This window comes from Callospermophilus lateralis, chromosome X (genome assembly GCF_048772815.1).
Source record: "Callospermophilus lateralis isolate mCalLat2 chromosome X, mCalLat2.hap1, whole genome shotgun sequence".
In the NCBI taxonomy this organism is placed as follows: Eukaryota; Metazoa; Chordata; class Mammalia; order Rodentia; family Sciuridae; genus Callospermophilus; species Callospermophilus lateralis.
This window is the reverse complement of record NC_135325.1, coordinates 64,011,513-64,030,179: the sequence shown is the minus strand read 5'-3', so window position 1 is coordinate 64,030,179 and position 18,667 is coordinate 64,011,513. Positions and strand designations below refer to the sequence as shown.

General features: G+C 33.0%; 1 protein-coding gene across 1 annotated transcript in view; it reads left to right on the top strand.

Moving 5' to 3' along the window:
- Hdx (highly divergent homeobox) overlaps nucleotides 1-18,667 on the top strand; it is an 89,638-nt gene that overhangs the window by 46,637 nt on the left and 24,334 nt on the right. The window contains exon 4 of the mRNA XM_077107326.1: nucleotides 1,617-1,763. Coding sequence (XP_076963441.1) covers nucleotides 1,617-1,763 — 147 coding nt within the window. The remainder of the gene's footprint in view (nucleotides 1-1,616; nucleotides 1,764-18,667) is intronic.

Below are 18,667 nucleotides of genomic sequence, written 5' to 3'. Positions count from 1 at the left end.
CTCAGGGTTTTTTTTTCAAGTAAGGAGAAAAGATATACCTAATGATCAAATATATTAATAGATACATCACTCTTGCTACTAAGCTGAGAATTCATATATTACTTTTCCTCCTTGTGGCTAAAATTAATTTAAAACATACTTGTTCCCAATTGTTTAGTATTACATCATTTTTAACTATTGTAGTTTTTAAAGTCATGAGTTATTGTTTTATATATCATTTTCCACTGTTACCCAAATATGATTTAGGAAGGATTCCATTTTAGATTTCATTGAGAAAGGAAATGTTAAAAGCCATCTATGTCTAGGAAGTGTGTGATATCTTGCCTCTCTTTTGGACCAGACAGTATCTTCTTAGACAGAAGGCAGCAACAGAAACTCACACCTCGTGCCATGGTTTTCAACATTTGTATTAAACTCACATTTACAGTCAATCTCTCTCTCTCTCTCTCTCTCTCTCTCTCTCTCTCTCACTCTCTCTCTCTCTCTCTCACACACACACACACACACACACACACACACACACTTTCTCTTTTCTCTCACCACAAATATACAGATACACAGACAAATACACAGATACACATAGTTTCAATTAAAGTCCATTTTTGGATTTTTCCACCACCCATTGAGATAATTGGAGAATTCATAGGGATAAAGTCTGTAGGAAAAAAATCAGAGCTATTTATGTTTCTAAGTCTGTCATGGACTCTGTATGCCCTTAGTGAATGAGTCCTTTGACCTTTATTTCCTGAAACCTTATCAGCAAAATGGAGGTCATTATCCTGTCATGTTTCTAATTTACTTCCTATGGTTGCCTCTAGGATTCATTGAATTAAAACAATGTAAAGCCCTTAGTTTATACAATAAAAAATTTTGAGAACAAAAAGGTTAGGTTTATTGTGAACAATTTTGAAGCCATAAATACGTTTGCTTTCTTAGAGCTATATTATCCTCTTAAATTTCAATTACTTACCTTTAAAATTAATTACAATATAACTAGAAGGTTTGTATGGCAAATCTAGATTAATTTATCAAAAGTCACTGGTGTAATCATATCTTTGGTTTTTATCTGTCTGTAGTATTTGTGAATGTATTTTATACAAGAAATGAAGAAATATATATTAAATGTTAGCAAGTATTATTTACAAATTTGGGGTGACTTAAATTCTTATTTATCTACATTTTTGACAATGAATAAGTATTATTTGTGTAATTGTAATTACTCAAAACCAACATTTTAAAAATTTCTGATAAAAATCCAACTCTTGGCTAGGATTGTGGCTCAATGGTAGAGCATCCACCTAGCATATATGAGGCCCTGGGTTCGATATTCAGCACCACATAAAAATAAATAAATAAAATAAAGATATTGTTTCCAACTACAGCTAAAAATAAATATTTTTAAAAAATCTAACTCTTCATCCTAGCACATCAGATTATATTTTGGAAATAAAATAAATGAAAATACTCATTTTCAGAATAAGGAAACAGAGAATTATGAAATGAATTTACCTACTATTTTACATTTAAAGTAACAATATAGCTCATTTTGATGACCCTTTCTATAACACTGCTTTCTTTGTTTATTCTAATTTTTTAATAAAAAATGTATTGTTTAGCTGCAGGACCGTACTCAGTTCAGTGATCGAGACTTAGCCACCCTGAAGAAGTACTGGGACAATGGTATGACCAGCCTGGGCTCTGTTTGCAGAGAGAAGATTGAAGCTGTTGCAACTGAATTAAATGTTGATTGTGAAATAGTTCGGGTAAGGCATTTTCAATAATTGTCATGCTATAGTTGAAGAGTGGTATAAATGAAAGCTTTAAAACTCTACACAAAGTGCTAAAAACAATGCCATCAATAAAATGAAAGGATAACCCACAGAATGATAGATTCTTAAAATCATGTATTTAATATTAAACATATCCAAATATGTAAATAAATCTTATAATTCAGTTATGAAATGGAAAATACGGCAGTTAAAGATAAACAAAGGATCTGTGAAAACATTTCTCCAAGGAAGTATGCAAATGGCCAATAAAGATAAGAAAAAATGTTTAACATTAGTCCCTAATGAGATAACCATTCAACACATACCATTATACTATAATAAAGAAGACAGACAATAACAAGTTTTGGTCAAGATTTAGAGAAACTGGAACCCTTATACACTGCTTGGCATGATGTAAAATCTTTTAGCTACTTTGGAAAACTGTCTTCAAAAATTTAACATAGAGGTATCTTAGTTCTCAACAATTGTATTTCTATATAAATACTCAATTTAAAAGAAACATATATCCACTCAAAAACTTATACACATATATTCATAACAGTAGTATTCACAATATCCAAAATTTGGAGACAATCCAAATGTCTACCAATGAATGGAAAAACAAAATGTAGTATATGCATATAATACAATATTATATAGCCATATAAAGAAATGAAAAGTGGACATAGCCTGCAGAATGGATAGGCCTTGAAAGTATCATTCAAAAGCAAATAAGCTAGTCACATATTATTTTACATATTATATGATTCAATTTATATGGAATGTGCAGAAAAAAATAAGCAAATTATAGAGATAGAAGGTACAATAGTGGATGTCCACACCCGAGGTTAAGGAGGACAGGGTAATGGCTGCTAATGAATAGGGGTTTCTTTTTGTCCTGAATTAATCTGATTAATTTGAAAGTAGAGAATTGAGATTATTGCACATATCTGTGAATCCACTGAAAATGTTTTAACTGTATACATTAAATAAATGAATTATATGATGTTAAATGTATTTCAGTAATGCTATTAAATTATATGAGGTAATCAGAAATAAATCTCACATATTCCTGTAATGAATGATAGATTTAAAAATATGCTGATTAATTATGAAAACCTTAATAGGGGGTTTTAGGTAGTGGCGGTGCTGGTATTTAACAATCAGCTGTTTAAGGAAAATGACATTGTGACATTATTATTTATTAATTTCTGTGGTATAAAATTTCCCACCCTAGACCAGGGGTGCACACCTGTAATCTAAACTATTTTGGAGGCTTAGGCATGGGCATGAAGATTGAAAATTCAAGGTCAACCTGGGCAACTTAGACCTTGTCTCAAATAATTATTGTTACAAAGGCTAGGAATGCAGTCCAGTGATAAAGCACTTACATGTGCAAGGCTTTGGGTTCAATCCCCACTATTTAATAAAACTAAAAAATATTTTCATCATGGCCAAGCATGGTGGTGCATGCCTGTAATCCCAAGAGGCTAGGAAACTGAGGCAGGAGGATTGTGAGTGCAAAGCCACCCTCAGCAACTGCGAGGCACTAGGCAACTCAGTGAGACCCTGTCTCTAAATAAAATACAAAATAGGGCTGGGGATATGGCTCAGTGGCTCAGTGCCTCTGAGTTCAATTCCTGGTACCCCCTACCTCCCCTCAAAAAAAAAAAATATTTCCACCATAGCTGATGTGTCTTTCAATGCAAAGTTGTGAAGAGATGCTAACAAGTGAGTCTTGAGTCTTGTTAGCAAGAACTGGCTTCAGCAAACACCAAAGAATCATCCCAAGAGATCCACAGAATAGTACTATTAAAGAACAAGTGACAAAACATAAACTTATTCTAGAAGAAATAAAGTATTTCCTCACATACATATGAAAAAACAAACAACATAGGGAGAAATGGTGGAATACAGATTTCTCAAAATGAATGCTATTTTAAAAATAGATAATATCCTGTTTAGAGCCTTGCTCTTTCTTGTTAGAATTCAGATGGGAAATCAATTTCAATTCTGTATTTACTTAGTATGATGCTATATGTTAGTTATACTAACAAGGAGGGAGAAATGCATTAGACACTAATTTTAAGGAGCTTAAAGTCTAGCAAGGATGACATAAGAATACAAATGACAGAAGAAGAATTGGGGTGGGATCATTGGATGAGAATCCTAGGTAAAAGCTAAAAAGAGGAAAGTGTAGAATATATGTCCTCATTGTCATATTTATTTTTTTATTTCTTTAAATCAAAGTTATACATGCATATAGCTTAAGTCATTCTATAGAATTTGTCAAAAAATGAACATTCCTCACTTCTCCACTCCTACCGTTTTTCAATAGCCAGAATCAAACACTTTCCACTCTGTTAGATGATTCATTTGTATTTACTTCCATCTATACATGATGTGCTATATTAATTAAATTTACATTTAGCTGTAAGTTACAAAAACTCAAAGTAAAAGGGAGGGACTAAGACAAATAATTCCATGTGGAAGTCCAGTAGCTAGCATAGTAGTCCTGTTCTATGAAATCCTGAAACCATGGTGCCTTCATCTTCTATAATGTATCCTCTTCAAAGTCCAAAATGATGGCATATATAATCTAAGCAGTACAACAGAGAAGGGTAAGAAAAAGTGTCAAAGGGTGTTAAAAAAAAACTACCTTTTAAAGGGTAAAACTGCCATATGATATTTGAACTTATACCCAACTGGCTAAAGATTATTCACATGGTCATCCCAAACTACAGGGTAAGCATGAATATTATTTTACTGTGACATTAATATGCCCAGCTAAACCTGCTATTATTCTGGAAAAAGGTGAGAATAAGTATGGGGAATAGCCAAGTATCTTTTCCATATCTATTTATATTGCTACTTCTTGATTTTTCAACATTAGACTTTGTCTATTCATTTTTTGAAATGAAAGGATTTTTTTAAAATATTCTTTTTTTTAGAATTCTTTCATTGACCATTTTATTTACATACATAATTCCTCTCCCATTATCCTCCCTTAATTTTCATCAATTTGATACTCAATATTAACATAATGACTATATAAATGTGTTACATCATTCAATTGGGTTGTACAATATCAGTTTTTTCCCTTTCTGCATAACATTATTTTATTACCCTGAAGTTCATAATTTAGTTAGTTTTTGTTTTTTATATTATGTTTGCTTGTTTAGATTTCTGTGTGCTTAATACTAGTATATCCTCAAACACTCTCCCAGTTGTATATACCTCCTTTCAATTCATTCATAAACATTTGGTAGTGAAACAAATCCTGAAGCTATATTTCCTGTAGTCTTCTGATGTTTTCCAGTCTGGATTGGTTACTCTCTGCATCTGGAATACAACTTTTATTCTGTGATTCCCATTTTTATATATTTATCCTTTTGATCTACCTTCAGTAACTATGCTCAAACTATCTGTCTACTGAGTTTTTTTATTTTTTTAAAATTTTCTATGAATATGTCACTGATACTAGTAAGGAATCTGTGCCATTTTCTGCCATAGAGCCTTCTTGAGATCCCCATATTGCAAGAGACAGGAGAAAAGGACAGAGCTTTTTTAAAGCATACAGTGAAAAGATAAAATATCCAGAGAATTCCTGACAAGTATTCTATCAATAACCAAAGCCATTGACATGAGAGCCCTCACTGAACCATTACTATGTGCAGAATACTGTATCCCTGAAGCAAGTCCTAATTAGAAGAAAAAGGAGGAAGAAATGATACTATTTTGGTTGTATATTATCTACTATTTCTTGTGATTTTTGAACATGTCAGGATGTTCATGTCAGGGAGAAAAGGTGAAGAGGTAATGTGTTTTAAGAGGGTTTCTTTATAATATCTGGTAAATTACACTAAAGAAGAATGTGTTTGCCATAAAATATATTCTCTAGATTTCAGGAAATTACTTAGATGTTCTAAAATCTAATATACCTTCTAGTTATTGATGACATTATGATAGTTATTGATAAGAAAATCTTTGCCACAGGCTGTTAACCATTACTCACAATATAATTTGGAAATTTTAGATTTATTTTTCCTTTTTATATAGTTGTTCCCTGTGCTTATTAATGGGCAGTATGTTCCAAGATCTCCAGTGGATTCCTGAAACTGCAATTAATGCCAGATCTTCTATACACTATGTTTTTCCATACATGTATGTCTATCATTAAGGTGATTTCAAAATTAGACACAGAAAGGGCTCAAAGATGGCAGAATAAAGACACTCAGTACTAGTTCGCTTCTCCACAGAATAGAAACAAAGTTAACAGGTGTGTAACTGTTTGTGTGAGCACTAGAAATTGACAGCACATAAAATAAAACTTGGTGAATTCCATAGATTATGGAAAACAGTGAAGCAAGAGAAGAGAAACAGGCTAGCACCTGGTACCTGGCACTTCTGTTGGGAGAAAAACAGTTTCAGGTAGAATGCTGCATCTTGCATGCCAAAGCTTGAATACAAAGGTGACCTGGAGTCTTCACAACAAGCTAACTTTAGAGAATAATTTCACTGCATCTTTCAGCAAACTCTTAAAGTACTATATTCAGCAGCCATCTTGAAAAGAATTGTATTTTCAGAGACCAAACTGCTTTGGGGATAAGATAACTCAGCAAAATCACATCCCAGTGCCCCTGTGGACACTCTACTGCATTGACTGAGCAGGAGTAGCCATGCTTGAGAGAAAGTCTCTGACACAGACCTGCTGAGAGATTTATGTTGCAGGGAATGCAGGCTGTGACAAGAGACAGGAGTGGAAGGCACAGTATATATATATATATATATATATATATATATATATATATATATATATATATATATATATATATATCCATGTGTGGTTTTGCATGTGGTGGGGCAGAACTGAAGGCACCAAAATCAAGAGTAGCCAATCACAGAACCCAATGGTTCAGTTGCTCCTTCCAGCCTCAGAAGCATTCTGAGGATCTTTCATGGCTTTGACATTTACCACAACCTCTAAGTGCATAGACAAAAAACCTCCAGAGCAAATACACACTCCACATGATTCACCTTCTTCCAAAACTTAGTAGGTGAGAAGGGCTCATTGTGGCTCTAACATTTGCCATAACCCTAGGTGCAAAGCTGAAAACCTGCAGATAGAAATGGTCAACATATTTCGCTTTAATTTATTCAGCAAGAAACAAAAGGAGCAACTGCATACCACACCAATATCTCTGGCAAGAGCTGAGAAGAATTAAAACAAACGGTAGTCACAACATATTACTGCTTCTCATCCCTACCATCTCGTATTAGAAGACCTGGAGAGAAGCATTTCCATGCAATTTGGCTAGGTAGAATTTTTATTTGTTTTTTTTTTCTCTCCATCCATTCTATCTTTTATTATTATTTTTAATAATGTTATGTATTCCTTCTTTGTTCCTTAACTTTTTATTTATCTGCATTTATTATTTAATTTATATTTCTTGTTTCTCTTTTTTCTTGGTGTCTCACAGTACTAGTTATCATACCGGGGCCTTGCACATATTGTGTGAGTGTTATGCCTATGAGCTGTACTCCGAGTTCGACTAGGAGGAATTCAGCCCAGTTCCGATCACAATCCAGTCCCAAACAAACCCTGGCAGAAGTTTTTGTTTATAGAAAAGAGTGGACATAATATCATTGATCTAAACATATATCCAGATGGTCATTGATAGGGGGAGGATGACATTCAGCTCCTGGGCAGATGCCCCACAGTAGAATCAGAGAGGAAAAACACAATAGTTAATGGCATCACATCTATGTCTGTCCTCTACATTAGTGGCATCCACACCTTGTCAGATCATGGAGAGATGATAAATCTGAAGGAAGTCCCATGAGTAGGAGTTGAGAGTCTAGCCCTCAGTCCTCACTGTGAAAATGAAAGGCATTAGTCAGACTAAAAAACAATTCAGCTGAAAGCCTCAACAACAGATTAAATCCAGAAGAAGAAAGAATATAAAAAACTGAACATTATGAATTTTAGGAGGTGACATGCTTCCTTATTTTTCATATTTCTTATGTTTCTATGTTGAGATTTGTAGATTTGTTGGGATGACTATCTCTCCTTTTTAAATATTGTGCCCTTTTTATATGCAGCTTTCTTCTGCCATTGTGAATTGGGGTGTCAATTTTTTATCTAATGTTGATTTTATTTCCAACTTGACTCCATACTGTAATTTTTTTTCTGTAGCTTCTTTGTTTGTAATTTGTGAGTTTGAGCACAGAGAATACTCTATCAGTGTTGAAGAGACCCATTGTCTCTGTAAGATTTGTAAGAATGGTACATTCTGCTGTTTCAGGCAGTTTATTGTATAGGTAGCAGAATATTTGAGATGTGCCATTGTGGTTACTTCTACTTTGGAAATAGTAGACCCTATTAGGAGTTGCAGATTTCCACAGGCACTGTTGTTAGTAACTCTGTTACTTGAAAGTGATTCTGATGCTGGTTGCTCTAGTTAAGCTTACGGGCTTGAAGCTCTTCTTATGGTTGGAGACTGCTGTATGTCACCTCCTAAAGTACATAAATTTGTAGTAATATACTTCAAAGATATAAAAATAGATGAAATGTTAGACGAAGAACTCAATTGTGATCAAAAATCTCAATGAAATCCAAGAGAATACAAGTAAACAGTTGAAGAAAATAAAGAAGACAATGTAGCACGGTAAAGAGCAATTAATATTGGTATTTTTGAAAAAAGAACCAAACAGAAATCTTGGAAATGAAAGACAATTAGTCAGATTAAAAAAAAAAAACAACTAAAAGTCTCAAACAGTTTAAATCAATCAGAAGAAAGAATTTTGGATATTGAAGACATCTCCACTAAAATATTGCATTCAGACAGCAATAAAAATTAAGAAAGAATGAAAAGAAGATACAAGATGTCTGGGACACCATCAAAAGATTAAAAGTCTAAATAATCAGTATACTGGAGTAGAGGCTACACACTGTGGACATAGAGAACATAGTAAAATAAGAGCAGAAAACTTTTCAAATCTTGGGAAAGACTTTAATGTGCAGGTGTAGGATATATTAGGAACCAAAAATAGACATGACCAGAAAAGAACAAGTTCATGACATACTACAGTTAGATTGCCAAAAGTACTGGACAAAGAAAGAATATTAAAGACTGCTAAGAGAGCATTGCCAAATTATATTTAAAGGCAAACCCAGTATGGTAATGACAGATTTCTCAGCAGTAACTCTAAAGGCCAGGAGGATATGGAACATAGTATCTCAAGTGCTAAAAGAAAATAACTGGCAAAGAAGATTGTGTTTTCCAACAAGATAAATATTCAGAATCAATGAGGAATAAAAGATAATCCAGGATATACAAAAACCAAAGGAGTTCATGACCACTAGACCATCATTACAAAAAATGCTTAAGGAAAATCTATGTGCAGAAGAGGAAGAGAGACAAACACAATCATGTTTGCATGTAAAAGAATAAAACCCACTAGAGGATGAGTCATACAAATGAGATAAGAAGAATCAACTCTATCAATACATTAAACCGTCAATTTTTTAGGTTGAATAAAATAGGAATAACATAGAATACTCTAAACAACCAAAAGAAAATCAATAAAGTGATAGGAAAAAGCACAAATCTTTCAGTACTATCTATGACTGTAAGTAGTAGTCTTCATTCTCCAACTAAAAAATGCAGATTGGCTGAATGTATTAAAACATAAATTGTAGCAGTGTTTTCTATACAAGAAACTTACCTCACCTGTAAAACCATACACATATTGAAAGTGAAAGGATGGAAAAAAAGTTATTCTAAGCAAATGGAATATGAAATCTAGCTTCAATAGCTATACTCACATCCAAGAGACAGAAAATATCACAATATATTGATCAAAGGAACAATATACCAGGAAGCTATAGTTATTGTTACTATTATAAATATATATGCAGTAAATGTTAAATAACACAACTTCATAAAACAAATACTAGTAGAAATAAAGTGTGAAATAAGCCTCAATTCAGTAATAGTGTGTCATTCTAATACCCCACTCTAAACAATAGACAGATCATGCAGGAAAAAAAAATCAACAAAGAAACGTGGAGTTAAATTATAGTAGAGACAAGTAAGACTTAACTGACATGTGTAGAATACCCCTTCCCACAACTGGAGAATACACATTCTTTTTATTAGTATATAGAATGTTCCAAAATAAAATATATATTAGAACACAAAGCAAATTTTCACAAATTCAATAAATAAATTTCTTGCATCTTATCTTAGAATGAAAATAGAGATCACTGGCAAGAGAAACTGCAGAAATCATACAACTACAAATGCATAGCATATCATCCTAAATGGGGAAAAAACTGAAAGCATTTCCTCTAATATTAGGAAAATGAAGAGGTGTTCATTCTCATCATTCTTATTCAATTCAACTTCCAGCCAGAGCACTCAGGCAAGAGAAAGAAATAAAAACATACAAATAGGAAAGGAGGAGCTCAAATTGCTGCACAGTTCTATACACAGAAAATCCTAAATATTTCACCAAATATTTATTTATTTAATTTTGGTGGTACTGGGGATTGAACACAGAGGTGCTCTCTACCACTGAGCCACATCCTCACACATTTTATTTTATTTTATTTTATTACTTTGAAACACATTCTCATTACATTGCCCAACCTGGCCTTGAACTTGCAATCTTCCTGCCTTAGCCTCCCAAGTTACTGCAGTTACAGCTATGTGCCATCACCCCCGGCCCACCACAAGATTTTAGAACAGACAAATTCAGCAAACTAACAAGATACAAAATACAGTAACTTTTCTTATATATCAATAATAAACTTGCTAAGGGAGAAATTATGAAAGTAGTCATATTCATAATAACTACCAATATGATAACTAGGAATAAATGTAAGAAATTGAAAAACTTCTGCAATGAAAATTACAAAACTCTGAAGAAAGAACTGTAAGAAAACAGAAGAAGGTAGAAATACCCCCCCATGTTCATGGACTGGGAGAATTAGTGTTAAAAATGACTATCTCACAAAGACAACTACAGATTTGATGCAATCCATGTGAAAATTAGCATTGACATTCTTCCTAACACTAGAAAACATCCTAAAATTCATTTGGAAACACTAAATATCCTGAATAGCAAAAACAACCCTGAGAAAACAGAAATGCTGAAGGTATGGCAATTCCTGGTTTAAAAACATAATACAAAGCCATAGTGATAACAAAACAAACAAAACAAAAAAACCATAATGGTATTGGCATACAAACAGACCCATAGAACAATGGAACAGAAGACCCATAAATAAGTTCACACATATTCAGCCAATTGATTGATTCTCAACAAAGAAGCCAAAAACATGCTGGAGAAAGGACAGCCTCTTTGACAAACAGTACTGGGAAAACTGGATACTCTCATGTATAAGATTGAAACTAGAGTCCTGTCACCCTATTCAAAAATCAAATCAAAATGTACAAAAGAGGTTAATATAGGATGAGAAACTTTGAAATGGTTACAAGAAAACATGGAAAAATCACATTAAAATTTTGGCACAGGTAATGATTTCCTGCATAGAACTACAATAGCCCAGGAATCAAATCAAAAATTGACAAATGGAATTACATATAATTAAAAAGTCCCTGTACAGCGAAGGGAGCAATCAATGGAGTGAAAGACAACATAAATAATGGGAGAAAATCTTTTCCGGATAATCCTTTGACAGAGGATCAATATCCTGGATATGTTAAGAACTAAAAAAACTTAGCAATGAAAAACAAATGAACTGATTAGTTAATAGTCCAATGTTCTGACCAGATACTTCACAAAGTGAAGTACAAATGAATAATAAATATATAAAGAAATGCTTACTACCTTAACCATCAAGGAAATGCAAATGAAAAATATATTAAGATTGTATGTTACCCCAGTTATAATAAATACTATAAAAAATAAAAAAATAATATATGCTGGTGATGTTGTGAAGAAACAGGAATCCTTAGTGCACTTTTTGTAGAAATATAAATTAATTAATACAGCCACTTTGGAACACTGTATAGGGGTTCCTCACGAAAAAAGCAAACACCACCACCAAAAAAAAAAAGAAAGAAAAAAGAAAAAGAACTACCATAGGATCATCTACACCACCCTTGGGTATTTATTCAAAAGAAATAAATTTAGCATACAAAACATATGTTTCCATACAAAGGTTTATATCACCAGTATTCAAAATTAGTCAAGATAGGAATTAGCCTAGGTGATTTTCAGTAGATGAATGAATTGAGAAAATATGGTTTATACACACAAAGGAGTATTATTCAGCTAAAACAAAAATAAAATCTTGCCATATGCAGGAAAATCGATGGAACTGGAGTTCATGATATTAAGCAAAATAAACCTGACACGGAAAGACAAATAAGTTTTTCCTTTATATGTATAAGCTAAAGGGGAAAAATCTTTTTTTAACCTGAAAGTATAAGTGAGACTATTAGGGTCTGGAAAGAGATCATGGGTAAGGGTGAGAATGAGAGGTAGGGAAAGGCAGGAGAATAGAGCAGGCATAATACATTCATCTGTAGAAATGTTAACAGTGTAATCCATTAATTTGTGCAATGAATATGTTTTAATAATTATAATAATGAAAAATAAGCAAATTATGCAGAATAAGAGATTAGCAATAGTAATATAATAAAATAGAATAATTATAACAATGTACTATAATAAAAATCACATGAATGTACTCTCTTGAAAGTGTAAAGACATATATTAATATATTCAGACTGCAATTGACCACAGATGACTGGAGCTTAAGAAAATAAAATTGTGGAAAAATGAGGGCTATTGTACTTCTAAGAAGATTTTGTACACTTTTCCTTTGACTTTGTTGAATATTAGTGTTTCTTTAACTTGAAATGTCATTCCCAGGTTAGTGCCCATTATGTATTGACTTATCCATTTATTCAGGTAAACTGAATACCCATTATATGCCAGACCTCTTCTAAGTGTCATGTGAAAAATGCAGCTTTCCCAAAGAACTTGTAGTTTCCCATCATCATTTTTTTTTAAATATCTCTGTACTTCAGTTATCAGGAAATGAAGAAAATATATCATAGGGCTGTTTTGAAATATTATATGTGGATAACATATGAAGCACAGTAATTTCCTCATTAAAGTTATCTTCCTCTCCTGTGTTATTGAAATTGCCCTTTCATCTGTGTTAAGATTATAGTAGATGTATGTGACAAAGTAATTTTGTGTGGTCAGATATTTGTATGAACAACATGTTTGAAGTAAATGTTTAAATGTTTGAAATACAATTAAATTGACAAACTTCATGGAAAACATGTACTTTTTGTTTAAAATTATATTTATATTCAAAGGAGCATGGTTAAATTAGAAGTTGATTTCGTAGAACAGTACTTTTCAATTATTATGTAAAAACTTTCTTATCTACATAAACACTGGTTCAAAGTTGGTGAGCACCTTGGGATTGAATTCAATATCTTTAATATATTTGCATGAAATGAGGCCAGATTAGAGAACAACTTGCCCAAGATAACTCAGGCAGCCAGTCACTAGAGGCCAGTTCTCTTTACACCCAGTCTAACATCATTTCTGTTTATAACTTAGTAGTTTATGCCTCTTCATAAAAATTATCATGGATACTTATTTAAAATATTGATTACTCAATTCTATGCCTGTAGAATCAAAAATTGCAAGGAAGGACCTGAGAATCTGTGTTTCCCTTTCCCTAATAGTATCCTTTTTATTAATTATACAAATCAATGAGTCTCATTGTGAAATTTGCGCACATGCATATAACATGTATTGATCATGTCTACACTCCTTTCTACCATCTTTTGTTCTTCCCTCTCTCTCCTCTCCCCACCCCCGTTCCCAGTTTCTAGCAGTACAAAACAGTCTATCTTGTACATTCAGATCACTCTTTTTTCTGGTACCAGGAATTGAACTCAAGGGCACTTAAAAACTGAGCAACATCCCCAGCCCATTTCTTTTTATTTTTTTAAATTTTGAGATATAGTCTCACTAAGTTGCTTGGGGGATTGCCAGGTTTCCAAAGTAGGCTTTGAACTCATGATTCTCCTGCCTCTTCTTCCAGAGTCACTGGGATTAACAGGTGTGTGCCACTATGCCTGGTTTCAGATCATCTGTTTTTAAAGCTTCCACATCCCATAGAAAATATATGGTACTTTTTCTTCTGTGTATGAATTATTTTGTTTAACAAGTTGAACTATAGTTTCATCCATTTTCCTGAAAATTATAGGATTTACTGCTTTTTTACTCTGACATCTTTTATTTATTTGATGATTTTTTATTTGTTCTAATTGCTTACACATGACAGTAGAGTATATTTAGACGCATCATATATAAATGGAGTATAACTTACCATTCTTCTAGTTGTACATGATGTAGAGTTACACAGGTCATGTAATCATATAATAATGTCTGATTCATTCTACTGCCAATCTTACTCCCAAACCTCCTCCCTTCAATCCCTTATTTGTAATCCAAAGTACCTCTATTCTTCCCTAGCTCTTATTGTGAATTAGCATTCACCTATCAGAGAAAACATTCAGCCTTTGGTTATTTGGGATTGGCTTCCTTCACTTAGCATTATATTCTCTAGTTCCATTCATTTACTGGCAAATGCCATAATTTCATTCTTCTTTAAGGCTGAGTAATATTTTGTTGTGTATATATACCTCAGTTTCTTTATACATCTGTTGAAGGGCACCTAGCTTGGTTTCACAGTTTAGTTATTGTGAATTGAGCTGCTATAAACATTGATGTGGTTATGTCACTGTAGTATGTCCATTTTAAACCCTTTGGGTATAAACCAAGAGTGGGATAACTAGGTCAAATGGTGGTTCCATTCCAAATTTTCTGAGGAAGCTCCATACTGCTTTCCATATTGGTTGCACCAATTTTCAGTCCCACCAGCAATGTATGAGTGTACCTTTTTCCCCACAACCTCACCAACATGTATTGTTGCTTGTATTCATGATAATTACCATTCTTTTTATTATTTTTTATTTATATATGACAGCAGAATGCATTACAATTCTTATTACACATATAGAGCACAATTTTTCGTATCTCTTGTTGTATACAAAGTATATTCACACCAATTCGTGTCGTCATACATGTATTTTGGATAATAATGTTCATCACATTCCACTATCATTTTTAATTCCTGCTCCCTCCCTTTCCCTCCCACCCCTATGCCTTATCTAGAGTTTGTCTATTCCTCCAATGCTCCCCCTCCCTACTCCACTATGAATCAGACTCCTTATATCAAAGTAAACATTCATCATTTGGTTCTTTGGGATTGGCTAACTTCACTTAGCATTATCTTCTCCAATGCCACCCATTTACCTGCAAATGCCATGATTTTATTCTCTTCTATTGCTGGGTAATATTCCATTGTGTATATATGCTACATTTTTTAAAATTCATTCATATATTGAAGGGAATCTAGGTTGGTTCCACAGTTTAGCTATTGTGGATTGTGCTGCTATAAACTTTGATGTGGTTGTGTTCCTGTAGTATGCTGTTTTTAAGTCCTTTGGGTATAGACCAAGGAGAGGGATAGCTGGGTCAAATGGTGTTTCCACTCCCAATTTTCCAAGGAATCTCCATACTGCTTTCCACATTGGCTGCACAAATTTGCAGCCCCACCAGCAGTGTATAAGTGTACCTTTTCCCCCACATCCTTGCCAACACTTATTGTTGTTTGTCTTTATAATAGCTGCCATTCTGACTGGAGTGAGATGAAATCTTAGAGTGGTTTTGATTTGCATTTCTCTAATTGCTAGTGATGATGAACATTTTTTCATATATTTGTTGATTGATTGTGTATCATCTCCTGAGAAGTGTCTGTTCAGGTCCTTGGCCCATTTATTGACTGGGTTATTTGGGTTTTTTTGGTGCTTAGCTTTTTGAGTTCTTAATATATCCTGGAGTTTAGTGCTCTATCTGATGTGTATGTGATAAAGATTTTCTCACCCTCTGCAGGCTCTCTCTCCACATTATTGATAGTTTCCTTTACGGTAAAGAAGCTTCATTCTTCTTTATAGTTGAATATACTCCATTGTGTCTAAATACCATATTTTGTTTATCCACTCATCATTTGAGAAGCACCTATCTAGATTCCATATCTTGACTACTGTGAATAGTGCTAACAATAAACGTGGTTGTGCTGGTATCTATTTTGTATGCTGATTTTACTTGCTTTATTTATACATACATCTAGGAGTTGTATGGTTGGGTCATGCAGAAGTTCTATCTTTGGTTTTTTGAGAAACGTCCTTCAATCATAATTTTTATGATCAGGTAACTTTGAAAAAGACTTTGCTACACTATGTCATTGTCTTTTAATATTTTAGTTGGTTCTTTGTCTTTGTAACACTTGTTCAAGAGTTGTAATTTATATTTATATTTATATTTATGTATTTGTTCATTATACTCACTTGTAGTTTGTAAGTTCAATATCCATCAGAATATGGATTATGTTCACCACCATATCTCCAGCACCATAACAGTGCTTGGTACATAATAGTTGTTTTGTACTATTTGTGGAATTAGTGAATGAATTTCTTTTTTTAAGAGAGAGAGAGAAAAAAAAGAGAGAGAGAATTTTTTAATATTTATTTTTTAGTTTTCGGTGGACACATCTTTATTTTTTATTTTTATGGGTGCTGAGGATCAAACCCAGCACCCCGCACATGCCAGGCAAGTGTGCTACCACTTGAGCCACATCCCCAGCCCTAGTGAATGAATTTCTAACAGAAAGATATACTCTATATATCATGCACAGATTACCAAATATATAGTAACATATATTTACACTAAAAGTTTGAAATATAGGTTCATATTGTTTAACAGAAATGTACTTGGAAATGTATAGGATCTGATGGTACTCATTTTAATAACCATTATATTTTTGATGTTAATACATAGAAATTCTGGTAGAAAATATATAGTGTTAATCTACAGATGTATTACCACCTCAGAGCTACATTTATAATCAGGAAAGTACAAGATTTGGAAACCAGTTCCCTGATTTTGCACATAAGGAGCTTGAGGCCCATAGTGACAAAATAACTTGTTAATGTATCATACAAAATTATTTTAAAACTGTGTATTTCAAAATTAAGAGTGTTTAATTTGAAACAAAGAAAATATACTCTAGAATAGCTGGAATGTATAGGGAGTTTGAGCTGAAGAAAATCTGGAGGAAAGAAATGGAAACATTGCCAACAAGAAAAAAGAAAATAAATATTGAATCAGTTTAAGAATGAGAAACTTTAAACAAAACTGTGCAAAAACTGAACTTAGTAAACTTGCACAGTGTTATGTTCCATATTCCTGGAGGTTTTATGCAAAGGTAATATGGAAACTTAAGGCTCTCAGAGATTGGGCTGATGCCCTCCCTCTTATCAAAGAGTTAACTTCTCAGTCTACCTATTCCAATATTAATGTCTTACAGCTCATCCTCATGAAACACATGAAATATTGTTTTACTAGCTATCTGGCATCCCTTAGCTCAATTAAGTTAGCCTATAAAATTAACCACCACAAGTGGATACAACAAAATACTAGAGACTGAGTGGCTTATAAGCAACAGAATTTATTTTTCTCACACTTATAAAGGTAGAGAAATCCAAGGTCAATGTGCTAGCATATTTTGTGTCCAGTACAGGTCTATACAGATAGTGGTGTTTTTGCTGTAACTTCAAATGATGGAAGGGGTGAGGGTGCTCTCTGGGGTTTCATTAGAAAATGCACTAATGCCATTTTGTGAGAGTTTACTCTTATGATTTGTTAAACTTTCAAAGGCCCTATCTCCTAACACTATTACCTTGATGATTTGGAGTTCAATATTGTAATTTTGAGAGGAGGATATGAATATTCCAACCATAGCAACTTCTAAGATCACTTCCATCTTCAATGATTCTATAAAAATGTAATAAACCCACTGGAAATGTATTTATATAGAGTCATTTCCCATTGCCTTTTAGTTTGAGGAGTATCAAATAGGAAATATTTTAGCCTTCTTATGCAATAAGTTCCCATATACTTTCAATATTCATATTACGTATCTTATCTTTATCTTTGTACATTTCACAATCACTCAACTCTCCCAAAAATGTTGCAAAAAAGTTGAAGATAAAGAAGAACTTGGTCCTTGTGTTCCTTTATTTTGTCCAATATATTTTATGACCCAAATGAAACAAGAAGTATTTTGAGGAAACTGGTGTCTTCCTCCAATTGTTTATACTATCACCGCAGCAACAGGGTCCAGGACTATTGTAAAAGAAAAAACTTTTGCATTATAATTTTTATACATCAGAATTCACAGATGGAAAACAGAGAGACCACCTGACAATTTGAAGGTATTTTAGTAAGAAGTTGCAGGCCTTTACTTTTTCTGAAGTCTAGCATTCCATTTTCAGTGAGATAATATAATGGGAAATTGAAATGGATCAAAAATTTTTAACTAATATTTCTTCCAAGGGGGAAGTTAGTAAAATTAGAAAAAACTAATACCCATAAGTATTTTTATTTTCTTTTGCATGCTTTGTATTTATATTTCTAAGGTGGCTTTGTATTTCTGTAGTCCCTGTTATACAGAAGAAATTCTGGTTGAAATACAAGGAAGAAGTATCATAATCCAATTTAGGACTGAAATTTAAATCTATAATCATTATGAGTTCATGTTTTGATAAGGTGTGGGGTTTAAGTTGAGGTCCATTTCATTTTCCTCTGGATATCCAATTGTTTCAGTATCATTTCTTTTTTTAAAATTTTTTTATAGTTGTAGATGGATGCAATACCTTTATGTTATTTATTATTTTTACGTGGTGTTGAGGATCAAACCCAGTGCCTCACAC